Genomic DNA, 20605 nt, shown 5'->3' with positions numbered 1-20605 from the left:
CACCCCACAAAAACATCCATCTGTGGTAGACAGGCTCCTCATTAGTACATGGGGGTTCTGTGTAGTCTTTAACCAGGCGATACATTTGCTGCACTTTTTTTGACAGACGTGCCTGTCCCCGCATCGTAACTCCTGCTGGACGAACCGATCGACGAGGGCCAACAACCGTGACCATGTAGACGATGTGGCTATAAGAGCCAGAAACCAGGCAACCAGGTGTCTCTCTCTGCAGGTGTGCAGCCGAGCTGAGCTGTTTAACCTTTAGCTTCAAAAACGGTCTCCGAGGAATATTAAACTAGGGCCCCGAGGATGTATATTATAATTGTAGGGCATCTATATATGTTCTGGATTAGTTATTATATTGTTAATTGTCTTCTAATCTAATGCTCTTTTCTTGATAGGTGAATGAAAAGCGATGAAATGAGGAGACGGGTGATTTGCACTCATGTGCGGCAGGTAATAAGAGAAAGGACTCAATGACAATACACCCTCTGCTTCACCTCTACCGGTCAGTGGCAGAACAGCGACAGGGGACAGCAGGGAGGACAATATATCTGATGTTTAGATTATAACGCCCGATTCAATTATCAGCCGTCTCCTTCATCACTGAAAGTCACTGGAGGACGAAAATGCCCACGGTTCTGATCACACTGGAGGCCATTTTCACTGACTTTTATCTGGGCAAAGGGTAGAAATGGGCTATTTTTTGAGTCCACAGAAATCAACAGAATTTTGAAAAAAATTAAAACTCATATCCAGCAGATTCACATTGTGAATGGTTTTCTTTGCTTTTTTTGTTGAGCACACTATATTAGAACATCGATACTGTTCTCATCCATCTTAATGCTAAAAATAGAGCTAACGTTACAGCAGGCAGTCAGTTAGCTTAGTTTAGCATAACGACTGTAAACAAATTGAAACTTCAGATAGCTGACTCCCTTGAGTCAAATTAGAGAAGTTCATTTAATTACCTTGAAAACATGCTAATTAAGAGCACCAGAGCATTTCTATTTCCTCTTAAGGGCGCTCAACATGGCGACTGCTGAGCCACTAGCACGGGCTAAAGGTGCTAACGGCGCGAACTACGGCAAAAGTGCACGAGGACAGCGAACTGGAGGGCGAGTGCTACAGTGCAGCAGGCGGAACCGCCATATCAGCAAGCCAGCGCCATGCACCAACATGCTCACACGTGCACTGAGCGGTGCACTGCCGGCCTGGTCAGGTTTGAAACTAACAACACACCCGAGGCACAGCGACTCTATTGTCTACTCACGTAGGCATAACACCACTATATCTTTACATAGTAGTGTTTTCTGCCCCATCATTTCTCTGGATATCATACAGGCTGGACCTTGGATTGAGCCAGGCTATAAATTACACCATATCCAGTGTGCCTTATATTCAGTGTGGAAATATTGTATTTGTGTTCTTATGTAACTCTATATTTTCCTGAAGTTATGTCTTTCACATGATCTAAACAGAAGAGCAGAGCTTGAGGCAGCGATGTACTCTTTTATGAGGGATTTTCTCCTTTTAGGGCAGTACTATGCAGGAAAACACATTACCCTACCTTCGCTGCCACAATTAGTCAAATTAATGATTGAATAAAAAAACTCCAAGGGGCCTGTCCTATTTTGGGCTTTTAAGGAAAAAAAAGCTGTCTTTGCTCAACCTCAAACATGTGTTTGTGATGGGGTTCCACTCCATAATCCTCAGGTACCAGATTAACACCAGGATATGCAGTGAAATATGTATTTAAACCTAGAGCAGTTCACATCTGTGAGACACAATCTAGGAGGTGCATGACAGCTCCACCCAGTCAGTCAGTCTCCACCCAGGCTGTCCGTCATGTTCCTTCATTTGACATGCCAACATGGTCGCTAAACGAGCAGCCGACTCACCGTTTCATCGCCGTAGTGATCTTATAACTGATAGTGTTGCTCTCCTTTCCTCTTTATTCATGCCATGGCCGGATTTTAATCACTTGCACAATCCTTGTCTACCGTTTGGCAATAAACTGTAGCCAGAAAGAAGCTTAACTCCTACAGAGATACCAACAATGACTTCCTTTTTCTACCTCCAACGAAACGCATCCTGAATTTCAATATCTCCAGAGTAGTTAATCCATTTTGACAGTCATCTGGCCTGCATTCGGGATTTTAATCAAAAATCCAAGAAAATCAAATTCACCGACCCTTTGTTATTTCAAACAATTTAACTTTGCATCATCGGGTCTGCTTGCACCAAAAGCAATATGTCTTAATATTGAATTGTAAGTACACTGTAAATCATTAAATATGAATGTTTTATCCTAATAAATTCCTATAAATACATAGCGTCGGTACAGTTTATCCCACGAAGGCGGTGAACTCATCCGAACATCTCACAAGCTGCAGGGTACAAAAATAGGAAAATGAAAAACTCCCCATCTTTATCTTGACTGCAGGCCAAAAGAGATCATGAGGCAGTTGAAGCCAATGCAGACCTTTTAACAGTCAAACACAGCACGATATAAAGAGGACAGTAGCATCCAGTACGCAGGTGTTCTTCCTTACGTTGAGTCAAATATTTCTAATTTGGTTGATTTGCTCTGATACCTGCTGTTTTGAGGAAAAACAAAATCAATGTGTTCTCCTGGATAGGGTGGTGCTTGATAAACACAATAGTTTTCCTCTTATGGTTTGCAAACTCCCATAATCCTTGTTTTCTCCACATCTGTTGAAAGAAAAGAGTCTTTACGCCCTTTGTCCGGAGCAGTCTAGCCCCCTTTAGCCAGCATGGTTTCCCTCGACAGGTAAACCACCCAGTAGACCATGTTAAACGCACCGAATGACACTGGGAACAAGATCCGTGCGTACTTGTCAATTTTGCTGGTTCCACCCATGCCGGCGGCGCTTGGCTGGGAGCACGGCGTCTGCTTCGGCTCCAGCTTGTTGCCCATCATCTGGATGCGCTCCAGCTTGGGCCCCAGCAGATGCTGCAGGGACGAGGAGCTGGCGTTCTGCTTGCACGGCGTGGCCGCCATCACGTCCGGCGTGGATGCCGCGGCCTGGGGCGCGGCCTTCACCAGCTGGGCGGAGGACGAAGCCACGCTAAGCAGGCTCTCGGACTTAGGGCTTGAGCGCGAGAGGGTGGAGGAGGAGCTGCCGTTGACCCCGCCGGCCAAACTTTGCAGCGCCCTTGCTCGGCCGAGGCCCGAAATGTTGGCGGTGGACATGGCTCTCAGGTGACTGCTGGCCTCTAGGTGGGAGATGTACTTCATCCGCTTTCTCAGGTTACCGTTGCTGTCGGGATTCTGCCGGCACAGAGAGCAAAAGGTCATGACGGATACGTCTCCTGCTCTTGTTCCACAGTAGAACCTGAACAATAAATCAACCAGCCAATATTATCTAATAACAGCTGTGTTGGTATTGTTACATGCTGGCTGGTAATGAAGAAATTGATTGCTTGCCTAAGCCTCCACAAACACTGATACTGGCACGCACAGCAGAGCTGTAAAGCTTTGGATTTCAGAGCTAATTAGAATCCTTGGTATGTTTAAATTGTTTTGTTTTTTTTGGGTCGTCCCAAAACCAAAAGAGCAAGAGCGAATGTGTGAAGACTGACAAAGTTTGTTTGCTCTAACGTTAGCATAGCTTTGTTTTACAGTGAGTTTGAGTTAAAGCTAACTTTGGCAGCTCTCTCCAGTTCTTAGTTGGACCAATCCATGACCCATTGTTTAAAAAGTTTCCATACAGTTTGAAGTAGTAACAGTAACTAAGGGGAGAGGGGACCATATTAGCGCCTTTTAACTTTAGAGCATTGACATTGACACATTTGAAAGATTTGGTAACTTTTGGTTTTCATAATCAGTGATGCCAGTGACGCGTTACTTAGTTACTTAGTAGCGTGTTACTCTAATCTGACCACCTTTTTCAGTAACGAGTAATCTAATGCGTTAGTATGTCCAAACCAGTAATCAGATTAAAGTTACAAATCACTGTGCGTTACTATTTTGTCATTAATAGTCAAATACATTTTTGATTTCTTGCGAGTGAAACCACGTAACCTATGCGACAACAAAGTCGCGTTTAAGAAACTGATCTATGATAATTATATTAATTTAAAATTAAACTTCTGGTCTGATTTGTTGAAATATGGAGCAAAATTTGGGGAATGTTTGAAGATTAATTGTGTGAATAATCACATTCCTCCTGTGTGCCTAATGTTTTAAAGCATTTTGTTGACAAGGTATTGTACAATTGATTTCTTCCCCCCTCTATGAAAAAGCAGATCAGGCGACGTAGACCTCGTCACATTGATCTGATTACGGTGCCCCTGACCCAATCGGCCTTCATCTGCAAGCAGCCCTTACCCTTCGCTCGTTTCACACAAGCTTGGAGCAGAAAGTAGGCGGCACTTCACGGGGAGCTAATGTGAAAGGAGAGCTTTTCCTCCGATAGTTAAAGTAGGTTCTAAAGCGTTTACAGGAATTATCTCCCCCCCGTTCCCCACCTCCCTCCTCTGAAGCTGAAAGGGTGTTATTGTGTCACGTCGTGTATGTGTGTGTGTGTCTGAGTTTCCTTACAGTGGAGGTCAAGGGCTAAGGGCCTGGAACCGTCACTCTGCTGCCTTATTAAGGGCCCTCATACTGAGGCCTTTGATTAGAGCCAACAGGACCTGCTCTCGAGGAAAAGAGCGTTAATTCTTTCCCCCAGAGCCCTTCTGAAACCTATACAGATGCACCCGGCTGCGTTGCCGTGGCAACCTCCTAATCCACTGAAATTCTGTTGTCAGTATACTGCATTCAGGCCTGATAACGGCTGGGTTTTGAACTCAGGGGGGGGGGGAGGGAACTTAATGTAGTGGGTTTAAACTGCCATGCATTGCTGGGTTATGTCAGCTCCTATGATTGGTGAACAGTAGGTTCACACAGTAGGACACAGTAAGTTCACCAATCATAGGTTCCCTTTTATTTTTACATCCACATGTGTCAAAACAGAGTTAGTGCAGCACCATAGATACGTTGCTGCAGTTGCTCGAACAGATATGTGAAACACGTTCATTATATCTGACTGGGAGCTTTAAAATGGCGCCATGGTATATTCATGAATTCTGAGCCAATCCATATGTCAGCTGCTATGGTGTTAATGTGATTGGTCTCAACTAATGTTGCAGAAATGGGAGGTTATGGGAATGTGTTCACGTGGAATGTCAAAATGAGGGTTGGAAAGCATACATCGTCATTGGGAACCGCCTCGATCTGCCATCAAGATCTGTGCTGTTTTTTCTGCTCTTTTTTCTCTCTGTGTTGAATCAATATGATGTTGAGCGACACAAGTGAGTCACATGAGTGACACAGACTATGCAATTAGAACGCCGGACATGAGGAAATAGCCAGAGTGTGCCATGTCAACCTGCTAAAATTCTATTTTGCCTGTGATAACTCCAACATGCCATCTGCAGGCCAAGGGTCAGGTATATGTCCTGTGGAGACTGTGGTGTCACTCCCATGCAGCCCAGAGGGGAACAGACTGTGTGAGCCACTGTTAGAGGGGGGAAGCCTCGCACTGTCCGCCGGTGGGTGAAACTGCTGTGCGCGTTGAGGAGTGGACAATTGTAAAAAAGTGGGACAAAAAAACGCTTGGTGACGCTAGGGACGAGCGCGCGGATTCAGAGAGAATCAGGTCAATTTGAAAAATAAAACATTTTTCAGAAAAAAATCTTTCTGTGGTACCAAATGGCCTACGGACCGGTACTGGTCTGCGGCCCGGTGTTTGAGGACCCCAGTTGGAGAACATGTGAATAGTCTGGGTAACTAAGGGGTATTGCTGCAGCGCTGGTGCTTATTTGGGAGTGGGTGGGCGAGGGAGCTCCACGGATAGGTTGAGCTCGGGTTTCCATAGACAGGAGAGTAACAATAGTCATTCTGTAGCTACAAAACAGGCATGGACAACAGCTCCAGTGTCTCCTTGGAAAGGGCTTAGTTAAAGACAATATGCATAGTTTCCACAGCTCAACTCCTCTCTGCTCTCATGAGCAGGAGCGCAGCTGCCGGTCCTCAGGCGGGCCCACTCGAGTTCTAGGCTAAAGGCCAGATACAGTAAGCCCATAATACTCGACACGCTGTGTAAGTGCTATCAGACTATTCGCCACGGCAACTTTGAGGGAAGCCAAAATTCACCTGCAGCACTTCTTCCGTGTCCTTGACCTTGACAGGCGTGGTTTGGGGCACCGGGGGACATCTGGCCGGCTTCCTCTTGGCGCGCTCCATCTGCGCGTTGGTGAAGTAGTTCACGGCGGCAAACTCAATGAGGGCGGAGAAGACGAAGGCGAAGCAGACGGCGATGAACCAGTCCATGGCGGTGGCGTAGGAGACCTTGGGGAGGGAGTGGCGGGCGCTGATGCTGAGTGTCGTCATGGTCAGGACAGTGGTGATGCCTTTAATGGCACCAGAGACAAGAGAATATCAAACACAAGACGGGTAATGGACACACTATCTGTGCTCGCAGTAAAATATTCTAGTTTAAGACTAAATGTCTAACTGCCAATGAAATGTATTTTTTTCATGCATGACATCAAACACCAAATGGAATGGAACACCCTGGAAGAGATTTCCTTCATGTAGCTGACAAATAAATGGTGCTAAAGATCATTTGCACAGTGTTCAATAACCCGTGTACATTATGTTGCTCTCCATCAGCACATGTCATTAAACGGTTGCGGGGGATAATGAACCGACATATATTTAGCTCTCTGAAATGGAAGATGTGTACAACGAGAAGCACAGTATTTACACCTATGAATCTTTTGGGGTCATAGGGGTCAGCGACACAAGCCGCACATGCTATGTCGTTATAAAGTAGAGGTGGCTGTTATTTTGAACTCAATGGGAATATTTCAGCCTGCACAGCCTCTGAATGTTTTTACAGCACCAAGAGCTTTACAGTAAATCTCCTCTACAGCAGCAAACAGGGAATCTAAGGTTTACTCCTCGTGGTGGATCTGCACTGTTGTCCAGTAGTTCTCAAACTGTGGTGCGCAACCCTCTCTTGGGGCGCGGAGGTATTACAGGTGGGGCACAAGGGGCTGGGGGAGAGTTTTGGATTTTAACTTAACTGTTAAAGTTAAAACTTTGCTTTGTGTTGACGGTCAGTTAAAAAAAAAAAGGGCTGGAGTTGGGTTTTTTTTGCATTGGTCCAACAAAGTGATTGCACATTTTATTTTATTTTGTCTGGGGAGCAATATGGTTTACATGAAATTGACTTAAATTGTCTTTATTCTATTATTAATAAAAGCACACATTGAGTCACAAAATGTCATTATTTCAATAAAATTTCAGCATGGATCATTTTGTTACATTTTTGTTGGGGCGGGGGGGCCTGACAGAAAAAGTTTGAGAACTGGCGTAAGCCAACATGACAATATATATATTAACTTTGCATATAGCTGCATGTCTTGTTTCTGTTGTTCTAACTACTTAAAAATTCCACTTAATGTAAATATTACTGGTTGCTGTATTAACCCTGTGTTTAAGCTGGCTTTTGGATGAGTTGTGTTTTTGACGAATTGCCCTTCACTACATTGGATCTTCAACTGAGTTATTTTCAGCTGCACACAAGGACATTGCAGTTGCTACAGCATACACAATACTTAGGTACTTAAGCTCCCTCTGAAATGAGAGAAAAAGATGCCAGATCTCAATTAAAGTTTGAAGGATACACAGACAACATCATCTAGAATCCTCAGAAGCCACTGTGATAAATAGTTCCAGATTTTGGGAGTTGGTCTAGAACATTGACATGAGCCAAGGTCAGTTTTGTCCGTTCTACTACAATTCCCAGCTTCAGGACATTATGCACTTATGAGAACACAGTTATGTATATTTCTACACCCCGGACATGAGAGTGGTACCCATCTTCTCCTCTAACTCTCTCAAGATAAGCAAATAAGCCCTTTTTGTTCAGTGTTAAATGATTTCTATAAAGTACACATAGCACTGAACAGCCTTGTCACATATTACAGGCACAGAAACAAATGCTAATAACAAGGTTCTCAAAAATGTGCTTTTTGACCCAGACAAAATGCCTCAGAGCACCGTGGTTGAGTCACTGAGGCATGAAGTCCAAAGAAATCCGCTGGCTCAGAGGCTCGACTGGTGGTACAACAGCAGACGTGCCGCTGGACCGTCAGATACGCCGTCACCGCAGGAGAGAGTCATTGATCGCCAACTGCGATTAGGAATTCCGCCACACCGAGAGACACTTTGACTGAGGGCCACACTGTGCTTAATGCGCAAGCTGCACTGTCAACAAAAACACACGCTGTGTCAAATGCTCACTGGCTGGATTTAGGCAACACTGCAGTGTGTGTGTTTGTGTCACCAGCAACAAAACCATGATGTGTGTGGGTTGTTGGGTCATTAGTGATTCAGTGTGCTGTCACAGTCTGAATGCCGCTGCCAGCTCAAAAAAGGCCTGATATTATAATATTAGAGGAAGAGTGCTCCAAATTGACATGAGAATCAGGGCAGCACAGACCGTAGGTTTGAAAAATGTTGCACAGAGTCGGATGTTTTGAGGCCCCGACCCATTGTGGTGAGAAGGCTACAGGATAAACTCTCTGTTCTACATAAATGATTTAAAAGGCTCATGCATCTTTGTCAACAAGGATCCATCCGCCAAATAAGAAAAGAACTACTCTCAGCAATGAAGGCAGCTCGAGAGAGAGAGAGAGAGGTGACATTGCATATTTGAGATACAATAAACCTATTGTCCATCCACCTGCCCGAAACCCACAGTCCGCCTTCTTAGTCCGGCTACTTAGTCTCCAACTTCAGCACTTATTTAGTTCTTGTTTTAATCTGCATTCATAATTCTCTACTCACACTATGATCTATAACACATCTGATCAGATCTGTACACCTTTTGATCCCTTTAACTGTGACTCTTATCATTTTGATGTCAATTGTACATTGTATACTTGAATATCTTTGCAGTGGTTTGTCTATTAAAAAAGTATTATTATTTGAAACATTTCTAATCACATTACTATTACTGTCATTTTAAACCAGCATCACCGACTTTTCTTCTTTGTGCTTTCCCTCCCAGCAGGTTTCTGTGCCTGGTGGTTATGTCTGATGGTGGTTGTCCTGCCGTACGTCTGGCTCACTACTCTCAATATTTGAATAATTTCTGTTGTACATCTTTTACGTTGTTCATTTGTTCATCTGGGAAAGGGATCCTCCTCTAGCGTTCTCCCTTGGGTTTCTTCCCTTTTTTGCCCATCAAAGGGGAAAATGTGAGGTTGTGAGGGTTTTCGGACAGAGGACGATGCATGTGTACAGACTGTAAAGACCTCTGAGGCCAATTTGTAATTCGCGATTTTGGGCTATACAAAATAAAATGAGTTGAATTCAAGAAGAGCCAGCCACACTTTTCCAGCATCAGCAGCTCTGTGTGGCGCTTTCACCTACTTATGACTTAGCTTGAGATTAGGTGGATGGGCCTCATTCACAAACCCGTACAAATCTGTCCATAACCATGTGTGTGAATGTTTTCACGCACAAATCTGGGATTCATTTAATGTGTCTTACCTGAATGTTTTCAACTCATTTTTCTCATCCACTATTCTCAGATTTTATATATACAGTATATTAGGTATTTCCAAGCTTCAATTGCTGATTTCAAATATGTCTGGACTTTTGGAACATTTGAGTTATTGGGTCTGATTCAATCAAGTTAGGAACAACGTGGCCACAACTAAAATTTTAATTCTGTTCATATTATGATACAAATCGTATAAATGTAGTCTGAACTCTCTCTATCTCTGGCAAAAAATTCTTTACATTTTTTAATTAAGGGGCCAAAGTAGGAACATTACTACACGTGTGTTAATGAATGAAGCCCATTATTATACTTTTGAAACTTGCATCTGGGACTATTGGTTCTGCGAACATCATCACTCATTTTGTTAATGTCTAGAAATGTGTTAAGATCGGTTCCAAAAAATATATACATCTATTGTTATTTCATAAAAAGAAATGAAATGAAATTAGATTTATTGTTACTACGGTTGTCAAAAGATTTTTTAAATTAACTAACTAATCGCACATTTTGAAATCCATTAATCGCAATTAATCGTGATAAAAAGTTGTTTTTTCTTCTCTTTTAAATCTTAGAAGTTATGAGTGATCACTTTAGAAAGTGTGTATTGGGTGTGTAGTGGCTGTCTAGAGACGATTCTGTATCATTCACTTTCACAGCATTTGTTTAGAAGATGACTCAAAATGATTAATACTGTCAGCATGCAGCAGACGTGATATAAAAAAATACATAGCACAGGGTGCGGGATGTGCGATGTCTACATACCAAAGACTGTGCGTGCCGGGACCGATTCTTTGTTTATCCAGAAGGACACTTGGGAGAGGATTACTGTCATTATGCAGGGGATATACGTCTGAATCATGAAGTAGCCCATTTTACGTTTCAAGTGAAAGTAGACCGTCATCACCACATATTCACCTGGAGGATCAACAGAAGGGAACTGGTTTGATTAACAAAGAATTCAAAGTCTCCGAGCTGACAAATTTGACTTTCACTTCAAACAGATGTTGCCTTTTATTCTAGTTTTGATGGCTTTCATTTATTTTGTGCTCCTCTACATTTCAGCGACCCCGTCCATTTTCACCCAGACAGACACATGGCGGCCAACTTTCTGCAGCTAAAATCTTTTTTCGTAAGCCTTCAGTATTTATTTATCCAAAAGTCCCTCAAAGCATGAAGCTGCCAAGATTGATTTAAAGATGGTAGCGTCTGCTGGTCGAGGCACAACACAGTGTGTTGCCCTTCTACGGTATTTGTGCTGTAATTCATGCGGAAAATACCGTCTCGACATGGTAAAGTCCACCTCATGGACACAGTTTAATCTATGTGAACATCTGTTAGTTCAAAAAAGAATAACTGACACTCTTTTGCAATCTGCCAACCAAGAAAAAGCCATTTCACTTGATAAGACAAACTGGTAGAAGGACAAACAAGTCTCACCCGTGATGGATTTAATCATTTCGCTGGAGACCGTCTGTCCGATGAGATCATACTGAACGAGGCTGGAGGACTCAGGAGGGACCTCCACTGACTGCTGAGGCTCTTTGGTCCACTTGTAGATCATCTCCGTCTTAGGATAGGCATCTGTGGGTAGACATCAAGAAACCTCAATAGTTTCTTATCCGACTTGCTTTCCCTGGTTGTAAATAGAAACACGTTGTGATCCTTGCGCTATTCTCCTGATTTTAGCAATCCACGGAGAGAAGTGAAACGACAGGGAAGTGAAGGTGAAAAAAGCTGTCTCTCCACGTCTCTCCCAGCCGATGTTAGCTCATTTAGAGCTAATTACATAAGAAAGTGCTACGTTCTTATCCGATTGACCAAAACAAGGGGCCAAAAGACACTTACAAACATTACATCCGAGGGGCACCGCATTGAGGTCATAATATTTGATGACGTATATAATTGGATGACGATGGAGTGTCGGTGGAAAGCCTCTAAAGGCACAAGACGCTAAAACTCTCCGCTGACCAATGATTTTTAAGGGACAGAATGACCCTTCACTTCTAATTCAAACTCGCGAAGTAGACCATTTGCATCTGCTGGTATACAAATACATGGCGACATCCTCTCCACTCTGTCCAACCCCGCTGAGACATAGCTGAGAAGTGCAGAGTGTTTGGAGTCAAAGTTCTTAGAGGTCCCATCTGTCATTTATTCACTCGCCACTGCATCGCGCCGACAGACCCGGCCTCCGCGGTGTCTGACGTCACAGTACTTGAAATGCTAACGTTCTTTTTGCCCCAGTGTTTCGCTGCGTGCCTCCTAACCAGGTCGGCCGGTGGAAACGGCGGTGGTCTTTACTTGCCGCTCCCTGTGGTGCTCGGCATCGGCAGGATACCAACTGTGCTGCCAAAACAAAATGCCTCCAGTGTGTCACGGAGTGAAACGCAGCGCAGGTCCAGATGGAGAAACAGAAAAAGGAGATGGAGGGAGGGAGAGCGAGAGAGAATACACACACACACACACACACACACACACACATCTCAGCTATGGAAAATAGCTGCATAGGTCTGTGCTATCCTGAGGCAGGGGACGGGATTATGACCTTTCCTTCGCTCCAGGCCGCATCAGATCCATGGTGGCTTCCACCTGACTGGAGGCTAGCAGCATCAGAGCAGGGTGGTAAGAGGAGGACAATGGGTGGGGAGAGGGGTGAGGTTGGGGGGTGGGGGGTGGCAGCAGATGACAATAACGACGTGAGTGTGCCCTCTGCAATGTCACCACGTTGGGTAATTGTGAGAGTAACGGCAGACTTGTTTTTTCCCGTCCCGTTCTCCTGCAGATGTTATCTTCACAACGCCGATAAGGGAGCCGAGAAACTCTTTTTATTTCAGATAAGTTGTTTCTGCTGACCAGTGGGATCCACTATAAACGCTGGTGCTGAGCCAGCACTCCATTGTTCCCAGTGAACAATTAAATATTTCATTTTTTAGTATTAGGATTCTTTGTGTCTCAGACTGCTCGGCTCTCCTCTGGCCACCGAGCGAGCGTTTCATTTCATGACGGTCACGTGATCGGGCTTCTGTCATACACCTCCATAAACTCTCAAACAACTCCAATGAAAGGTGCCACATGTGGTGATTGTTATCATTCAAATATATCCATCGAAAAGGTCTTTCTTTTACAGTTTGTCTACAACTAGAAGAACAAAGGCAGATTTTAGACTGAGCCAACAAGCAGACTTGCTTCTGCTCCCTGGAGTGGCTCCTTTATCCCTGAGATGGAGGCAGCAGAAAAACGACCCGCTGTGTATTACGTGCAAATTGCGACGCCTCTTGTTTAGTGATGCAAAGTGACCCGCCGGGTCTCCTGTGACACCACTCGGGTACGCAGTAAACAAAATGCAGTGTGCGAGGCTTCCCATCAACATGATGTATTTGTTCACAGCTGCTACCATGAGGACTCCCACACAAAGCGGCAAGCGGCGTTAGCCTGCAACATGCTTCTGCGTCCCGACATATTTGTCCCGTATTTTCCTCCACAACTTTGTTCACCCCTCAGGACAAACTGTGTCGGAGCCTCACACGCCGCGCTCCGTGCGCGGCGTGTGACTCGCAGAGAAATACGCTATGACACCGGAAATGTGAGACTCCTGAAAGGATGCAGTTAGCAGACCAATCACAGCCGTGAAAATGCAGAAGCATAAACTAGGCTTTGGTGGTTGATGTTACACCACGCACGGTGGAGCAAACACCATCAGCTGTCTATTCACACGGCGTAAATAGCATCTTTTGCACGTCCCTCCCGTATGAGAAGGACAAAAAGGCACAACTTCTACATTTATTAGACTCTGAAGAGAGGTCAAAGGTCAAACAGTAGATACATTTCACGCTCTCAGGCCTGTGTTTAACCTGCTTTTTCAGAGGCACTGCAGTAGTACACACTCTCACACACACACAAACACAGACACTGGACTTACAGCTTCCAAACTTGAGGGGGCACGCATGTTCATCCATGGGGAAGTTCACAAGCTTCATGGGACACTCGGCACTGATGGTTAACCTGTCGCAGGGACCAATACACACACACACACACACAAATATTAGCATATCCTGCTGTTAACTAGCAGAGAAATTGCAGCGATTGGCTGCAGAGCCCTGCTGTTGTTCCTTGTGACATAAATACCCATCAACCCTGTGACACACTAAATCCCTTCTCACTAAAAAGAGGGAAAGAAGCAGTTACTGCCTCTGTTAAATCGAATGGAAGGTTCCAAAATTGTGGCAGCCTCTGCACTGCCTTCACACAGCTTCATCCGTTTACACAACGACTTCACAGCTAATCTGCTCAGCCGCTTTAAATCAAACAAAGTCTGTGACACACGGCAAGAATATAGAAAGCGAATTTTGTTACCGTGTTAAAGAAGGTAAAAGGCACAACCCATTAGGTGAGGTTTGGGCTGACATTAAGACTTTTGAATATTATTCCCATAGCGTCTGTGTGACGATGGAGTATCCTACTGTACCTCATGGTGTACAGGATGGTGCCATTCTTCATGATGCGGAAAAGCTTGTTGGGGGCTGTCATGTTGTGAGCCACAGATCTCTTCCCGTTCCTGAAGAAGGTGTCCGGCGTCCACACTTTGGTGACCATCAGGTTGTTCAGCCTCAGAATCTCTATGGGTCCCTCGTACATCAGCCTCCGGTCCACCCATTGCTGCCGAAAGAACACGTCCATTGTGTACTCCTAGGGGCCGGGACATTGGCGAACGCAGGACAAACATCAAAAGGTCACGTGGGTCAGAGCTAAACAGGGTCTGGTGGCTAAAACCTCATGTTTTAGCCAGGGTTGTATCCGTTCTCTTCTGTGACAACTAGATTTGTGTGAAGCAGAGTGAATTGAAAGTATTAAAAGGAAAATCAGGGTACGTACCATTTCCACATCCGAGACAGGCCCAAAACTGGTCACATAGATGTCTGTCTTGACCTCAGTCACCCGTCCTATTGATCCAATGAAATAGACAAAAATGTCACTGTTCTCTGTTCTCCTTGCACGTTTGGAAAGCCTTTTGTGATGTCACAGTCCAGCCTCAGTGAGCCTCCAGTCTTAAACACTTCTCGCATCAGACCCACCAAACTCAGAATATGTCCAACAGCTTATCCAGAGCTGTAGTACTTTTGCGTAATGGAAGTGCTCCAGAGTTGTTAAAGCATAATCCTGTTTGATTTGATTCTCTAACAGGTGAATGAACGTGGAGGCAGACTGTTGTCTATAAGCAAAGCTTCAGCGCATGGATATATGTTAGGATGACGCTGGTTCACATCCTGCTTTGAGACATAATGTACCGGAAAAACAAATCCTTACTTTTAGCACTTAAACTTCTGTGCATTACACATACACATACACACACACACACACACACACACACACACACACACACACACACACACACACACACACACACACACACACACACTGGTTACATAACCAGATTCACTTAAACGTGCAAGCTTACTGGCCCTTCTTCCATAGGCAAAACAACCAGGCTTACAGCATCAAGTCTAAACCATTGCGTTTGTTGTGACATTCTAAAGCAACATGTTCCTTATGATGCAAGTCTCCCACGCAGAGAGAAAAATACGTTTGTTTTCGATAGGTTTGCTGTTTTTTTCCTGCTTTCTATGAGGACCCGAAAGATTTTGAAAGCATATGATGCAGATCTTTGAGTTAAAAGAATAGTTCACCACAAAATGAACAAAACTGTTTTTTCCTCTTTGTTTTGGAGTCCGTGGATTATCTTCTGTTACCGGATCTTCAGTGAGATACTCAGGATGCCCAAGTGTTCTAAGGCTCAGAAGGTGATGTCAATCATTTTTTGTTTGTTCCTTGAAATGTGTTTCCTTCCGGTTGTTGTCGATTGTGTCTGACGTTGTCTGTATGAGTCTGTTGTTGTCTGTACACATTTGAGTTTCCCTATTGGGGATTAATAAAGGTTTCTGATCATGATTTCTGAATTGACACACTGCTGATGACTTTTTGAAGTGTCGTTTTTGGGCCTTCAGCACAACAAGTGTCAATATAATCCAATATTAGAAGGGGAGGCAGATTTGGATGCCAAATATCTCCAAAACTATCACACCAAAACTATCATAGAGGTACTGCAGGTGAGAACAGAAATATGCATTTTAGATGTTGAGGTGAACTGTCCCTTTAAGGTTATGCAAAAAAACTGCGTTAGGGTGAACGTGGGGCTCAATTACAATTATATTAGTGCACTTTGTGATGTCAAATGAAAAGTAAAATAAAAAACATTATAAACAAAAACAATAGTCAGTGACATCTGGAGACAAAGGGTATTTAAAGCTACGCACGTTGGTTACTTAACGTTTTAAGATGGTGTGCACAAGTTCCCTTCTTTTTTTAATAGGTGGATCTCGTGTGATTCCTTTCTATATGACACCCTGAGTCACAAAAACAACATCTAATTTTCCACGTACCCCCGAATCCTGGTCGTAGCCTGTTGTCATATCCGTCCAGAAGTCGGTCCAAAATGCGCGTAAAATTCTCCGGATAGATCCTTTCATCCTTCTTTGTCTGTCCAGAGATTTTCTTTACACTATAAAGAAGAAGAGGAAGACGGGGGTGAAAAAAGAATCAGGGTACCGTAACTTCTGTGAATAAAAAGAAAAGGAGAGTTGACAGCTCATTAGTGCCGAGCGGGAGGTTTCAGCACCGCGGACAGCGGCGATCCTCCGGCACTCACCAAGTAGCCAAAAAGAAAAAGTAGAGGAGGATCCGAATAAAAACGGGAACCATCACTGTCGCCTTCTCCTTCTTCTTGGCGGAACCCATCTTTGCATGCCATACTTTCAAGCCTCTTCACATCTCACCCAGACGCCCATGTGTCCCGGGGACCAGGAGGAGAGGGACACGGCGGAGCTGGGCAGGGCAGAGCAGCGCGCACAGCGAGCAAGTTGAGCGGCTCCTGCAGTCTCTCCAGACGGGAACACGCACCCACTCACGCGCGCGCAAACACACGCACGCACGCACGCACACAAAGACACAAACACCTTCAACCCCAAACCGGTCACCTCTCGTCCGATCCGAGCTGCTGCTGCTGGCGTCTTGAGAATGAAACAATCCTCCCTCTCCGTCTCTCCCTCTCTCCTTAACTCCCGCCCCCTGTTGGCTTTCTCCTTCTCTCTCTCGCGCACACCTGCTTTGGTTAGGACACAGATTGCACTGTTTTGAAAAAGATTCCCCCCCCCCCCCCCCCCCAACCACACACACACACACCCTCGCGTTCGCCCTCCTTTGTCAAAACTGGAACAGGGAGGAGGCAGTTATAGGCTTGTTCATCTCGTTGACACCCTGTTACACCATGTTAAGTGTTTCCTGACAGCGTACCTTCCTAAATTACACACCTCTTCATTTCATCTATTTCAGGACTCATTTTGCCAGATGCGCACTCCGCTTGCCCACTGACCCCTCGCCACCGGCTGCTCTGTGACGACACATCGGCAGCCTGGATTGCTTACATGTTGAACTACTTTCACCAATGCATTGCCGTTGGTATTAGGATTCAAATGGGTCAGTCTTGTCGCAATACGCAATTGCACACACGCACACACACACACACACACACAGGTACTGTTAAGGAACTGGGACAAGCCACATGCTGCTTCACATATTTCTCTGCACCTGGGACAAGCACAAGACCTTCACTGTGTGTGTGTGTGTGTGTGTGTGTGTGTGTGTGTGTGTGTGTGTGTGTGTGTGTGCGCGCGCGCGTGTGCGTTTGCATGTGTGTGTGTGTGTGTGGCTCTGAAGGTGAAGTGCGGATAGGAGGATAAACAAGATGTCTGAGTTCCGCCACACTGGCTTTCCTGATTAGTTTTGAAGTGCATACAGTACAAACACACACTCCCACACACACATACACATACACACAGACTGGGCTAAAACAGAAGCCACTTTGTGCAAAGCCACGACGAGGAAACATTATGCTGATACGTTTACACGCAGGGCTGAAGCCTCGCAGTGTAGACTCATAACGCAGCTCCCAATCCCCTGCACAGCCGCCCACCCCGGTCCTCCCACTACACACTAGAGCAAGGCGGCTCTGTGGGGGATGAGTAATGTGCGAGCTCTTTGTGGGGAAAGGCTTTCGTCCAAGAGATTTCTTGTTTCTTTTTCTCTGTCAGATGTTTGATTACAATATGCCTGTTTGAACACTGTGCTAAAAGGGTTGTGATTGTATTTCAGTGATCAGCAGAAGCCTCAGAAGTACAGTCTCAGGAAAGAAGTCACCTCGGCCTTCGTATGGCGTGCTGACCTTTCGCTGCAAGTCAGTCCTGTGTTTAAAACTACAGTGCGAGACGTACTGTTGTGCCAACGTATTTCTCTGTGAGTCACACGCTGCGCACGGAGCACGCTCGAAATTTGATTTCTGCTCTTTTGTGTGAGTTTCCGACACAGTTTGTCCTGAGAATCCTTCTACCAGGTTATTCTGCTTTATAAGCCGAATGACCCGCAGCAGAAATAACTGCTATGGTAACCTACTTCTTCATGTGTGAGCGAATGAGCATGTGAGTGTGCGTGAGAGAGTTTGTGTGTGTGTGTGTGTGTGTGTGAAGGAGAAAGGTAGACAAGGTGAGGCACAGCACTGTGATGGCTGCTGCTCGTGTTGTGGTGGGCTGAGGGCCGTGGCAGCAGAGGAGCATTACATTACCTTCTGGAGGATCCACTCGGGGCCTAATGACAGCTCTCAGAGAGTCCCAACCTAATGACACACACACTCACACACACACACACACACACACACAGCTGCTGCAGCAGACCTTGTTAGCTGGAGATCAGCACACATGAAAGACTGCCTTCTCCATTGTGTGGCAGCTATACAACGAGATCTCGTTAACTTTGCAAATACTATTTTAGACTAGCAGTCCAATAATCCTTGTTCATTTGCAGTGTATATGGAATTTAATCAAATACAATTCTGTGGTGCTCTCACTTTATTCACTTTATTTAGTATTTTATTTCTATTAAGTGTGAAAGTATTAGAGGTACTCCTCGTTCAACCATGCAGTTTTATTTGTCACTTTTATTAACCAAACAGCTGTTTGCCAGTGCTAGAAACAAGATTTTAACAGCGTCAGCGAGCCGAGTGAACTTCAGAGTTGATGATTATTAGTAATCTGTCCTATTTCCTGATTTGCTCTGTATTAGCAGGTCACTCCTGCCTTGGTGGGATGGAATGGATCCATGTAAAACCTCACAGCTCCCATCTGCAGCCCACCATGCTTGTGCATAAATGCAACATGTGCCTACATGAGATACCAAATGTGTTCTCCTGTTTGATGCGGCCTGAATAGCATAATTGAGTGAGTCACTATGAAAATACTCTTACTTTCGACAGCACTTATGAAAACGTCGGAGATATTTGTCACCCTGCATTTAGCTGAGCCACTTTGCAGGCTTATTGCACTGAAAGAGAGCCATAATGGCCAGGTGGGGAGGGAGCAGCTCTTTTCGACGCTGGGGGTTACGATTGATGAGGCTCATTCCAGCAGTGCAGGAAGCTAATGAGTCAGAACCATGAGTCAAGCTGTCGGGAAATCACACCATCCCCCAGAATGAAAGAAGAAATCCATCCCAACGTGGCATCCTCAAAACCAAACAAATGCAGAGGGAGAGGCAGGCAGACTGAAAATGAGACAGCGGAGAGTAGAGCTTATGGCGCCGCTTTACTTCAGCTGCAATTCACTTCTTTAACTTGCATTTCAGTCAGTCAGAAGTCAACGTGTGTTGGGTTCCTTGATGAGGCGGAAAAAAAAATAAACCAAATCCTCATAAATCCTCCTCCTCCCTCTGTCAAATTGCAGATCAGTTGTTAATGCACCAGGGACCAGAATAATGGACTGGCCTATTAATGTGGAGCCAAATCCAGGTCAAAAGTTTTGTTCATTCAAGAATTTTTTGAAAACTTGAAAAATACATTGAAAAATACAACACTGTATTCAAAATAAAGTGGACGAAAAATATTTTGGGATTGGATATAGTTTTGACTCCGTTTTATTATTTTTTTGGAATACTTTCATTATTTACTTGTATTTATTTTTTGATATTCACTGTATTATATTTTTCGGTTGCAGAATTAATATTTTCAAATTCCAAAAAAAAAAATTCAGATTCAAAACTTTTTTTTTCAGGTTCAAAACTTTTGTTTGTGGAAGTTTCTCACTTCCACAAACTTAAGTGTGGACGCAGTGCAGCATCCATGCGATGGCGTCTGAGTTCGGTAGAGTTGGAAAGATTCACAGATTCGGGCTTCCTATGAAGGTAGATTTATGTCTTTATTATGCAAACAACGAAAAAATGTTTTGAGAGCAAATTTCTTGCATTGCAAGCAAAAATAAAGTTCATAAGTAAAAATATATGAACTGAGAATTAAATATTTGTTAGTTTAGTAATAGTTATAAAACTATTATTTTTGCTCTCAAAACAAAAACTTTTGTTCTCAAAACAAAAACTTTTGCTCTCAAAACATAAACAAAAAATCTTTGGTCTCGAATCAAAAAGTTTTCCATCTCGGATTTTGTACGTAGTGGGCGGGGCTTACGCCGCCAAATTAACCAGGAGTTTCTATTGGTGGATCGACTGGGCACTTGACGTCTGTTCCGCCATTAAACTCCAACGGGAGGCGACTGTGAGGAGCGACACGGAGGTAAGCAGACTTTGTACTGTAATCATTCCAAATGAAGCAGCACAGCACGTAAACACAGACGACACCTCTCCGTTACCATGGTGATGTCTGCGCGCTCGTCTCACAGGCGGCTGTACATCAACGTGATTCGTCCAGCTCGCAGACCATTCCGTGATGATAAAATGATGCTTATTGGGGTTGTGGCTTGTTGTCTACATCACAACGGTCACAGAGAGGTGTCGTTTGTGTTTTAACAACGCTTCGCTGACGAGCTATTGAACCGGGATGATCGAATCTGTCCTCAGCCTTATTTGTTAAGCTGTCACTCATGATGACGCGCTCCTTGCAGTCGACGCCCCGCCCCTTACGCCAC

General features: G+C 44.5%; 1 protein-coding gene across 3 annotated transcripts; it reads right to left on the bottom strand.

The window, feature by feature from the left end:
• Window positions 1-1932: 1932 nt before the first annotated feature.
• gabra4 (gamma-aminobutyric acid type A receptor subunit alpha4) lies at window positions 1933-18414 on the bottom strand. Of its 3 annotated transcripts, none has more exons than XM_062560743.1 (10): window positions 18259-18414; window positions 16291-16743; window positions 16025-16143; window positions 14460-14527; window positions 14053-14273; window positions 13507-13589; window positions 11025-11168; window positions 10350-10502; window positions 6164-6420; window positions 1933-3295 (listed from the first exon to the last, which is right to left on the bottom strand). In XM_062560743.1, exons 2-10 carry the CDS (start codon window positions 16377-16379, stop codon window positions 2759-2761), a joined length of 1671 nt encoding a protein of 556 aa, XP_062416727.1. In that variant the 5' UTR covers window positions 16380-16743; window positions 18259-18414; the 3' UTR covers window positions 1933-2758. The 3 variants fall into 3 exon arrangements, with proteins under 3 accessions (XP_062416727.1, XP_037317023.1, XP_037317024.1); XM_037461126.2 differs by lacking the exon at window positions 18259-18414 and having other exon boundaries at window positions 16291-16466; window positions 16619-16800; XM_037461127.2 differs by lacking the exon at window positions 18259-18414 and having other exon boundaries at window positions 16619-16694.
• Window positions 18415-20605: the final 2191 nt, after the last annotated feature.

Source organism: Pungitius pungitius, chromosome 2 (assembly GCF_949316345.1).
Source record: "Pungitius pungitius chromosome 2, fPunPun2.1, whole genome shotgun sequence".
Classification (NCBI taxonomy): Eukaryota; Metazoa; Chordata; class Actinopteri; order Perciformes; family Gasterosteidae; genus Pungitius; species Pungitius pungitius.
Note: the sequence above shows the minus strand (reverse complement) of the source record. Positions and strands in the feature narration are given on the sequence as shown.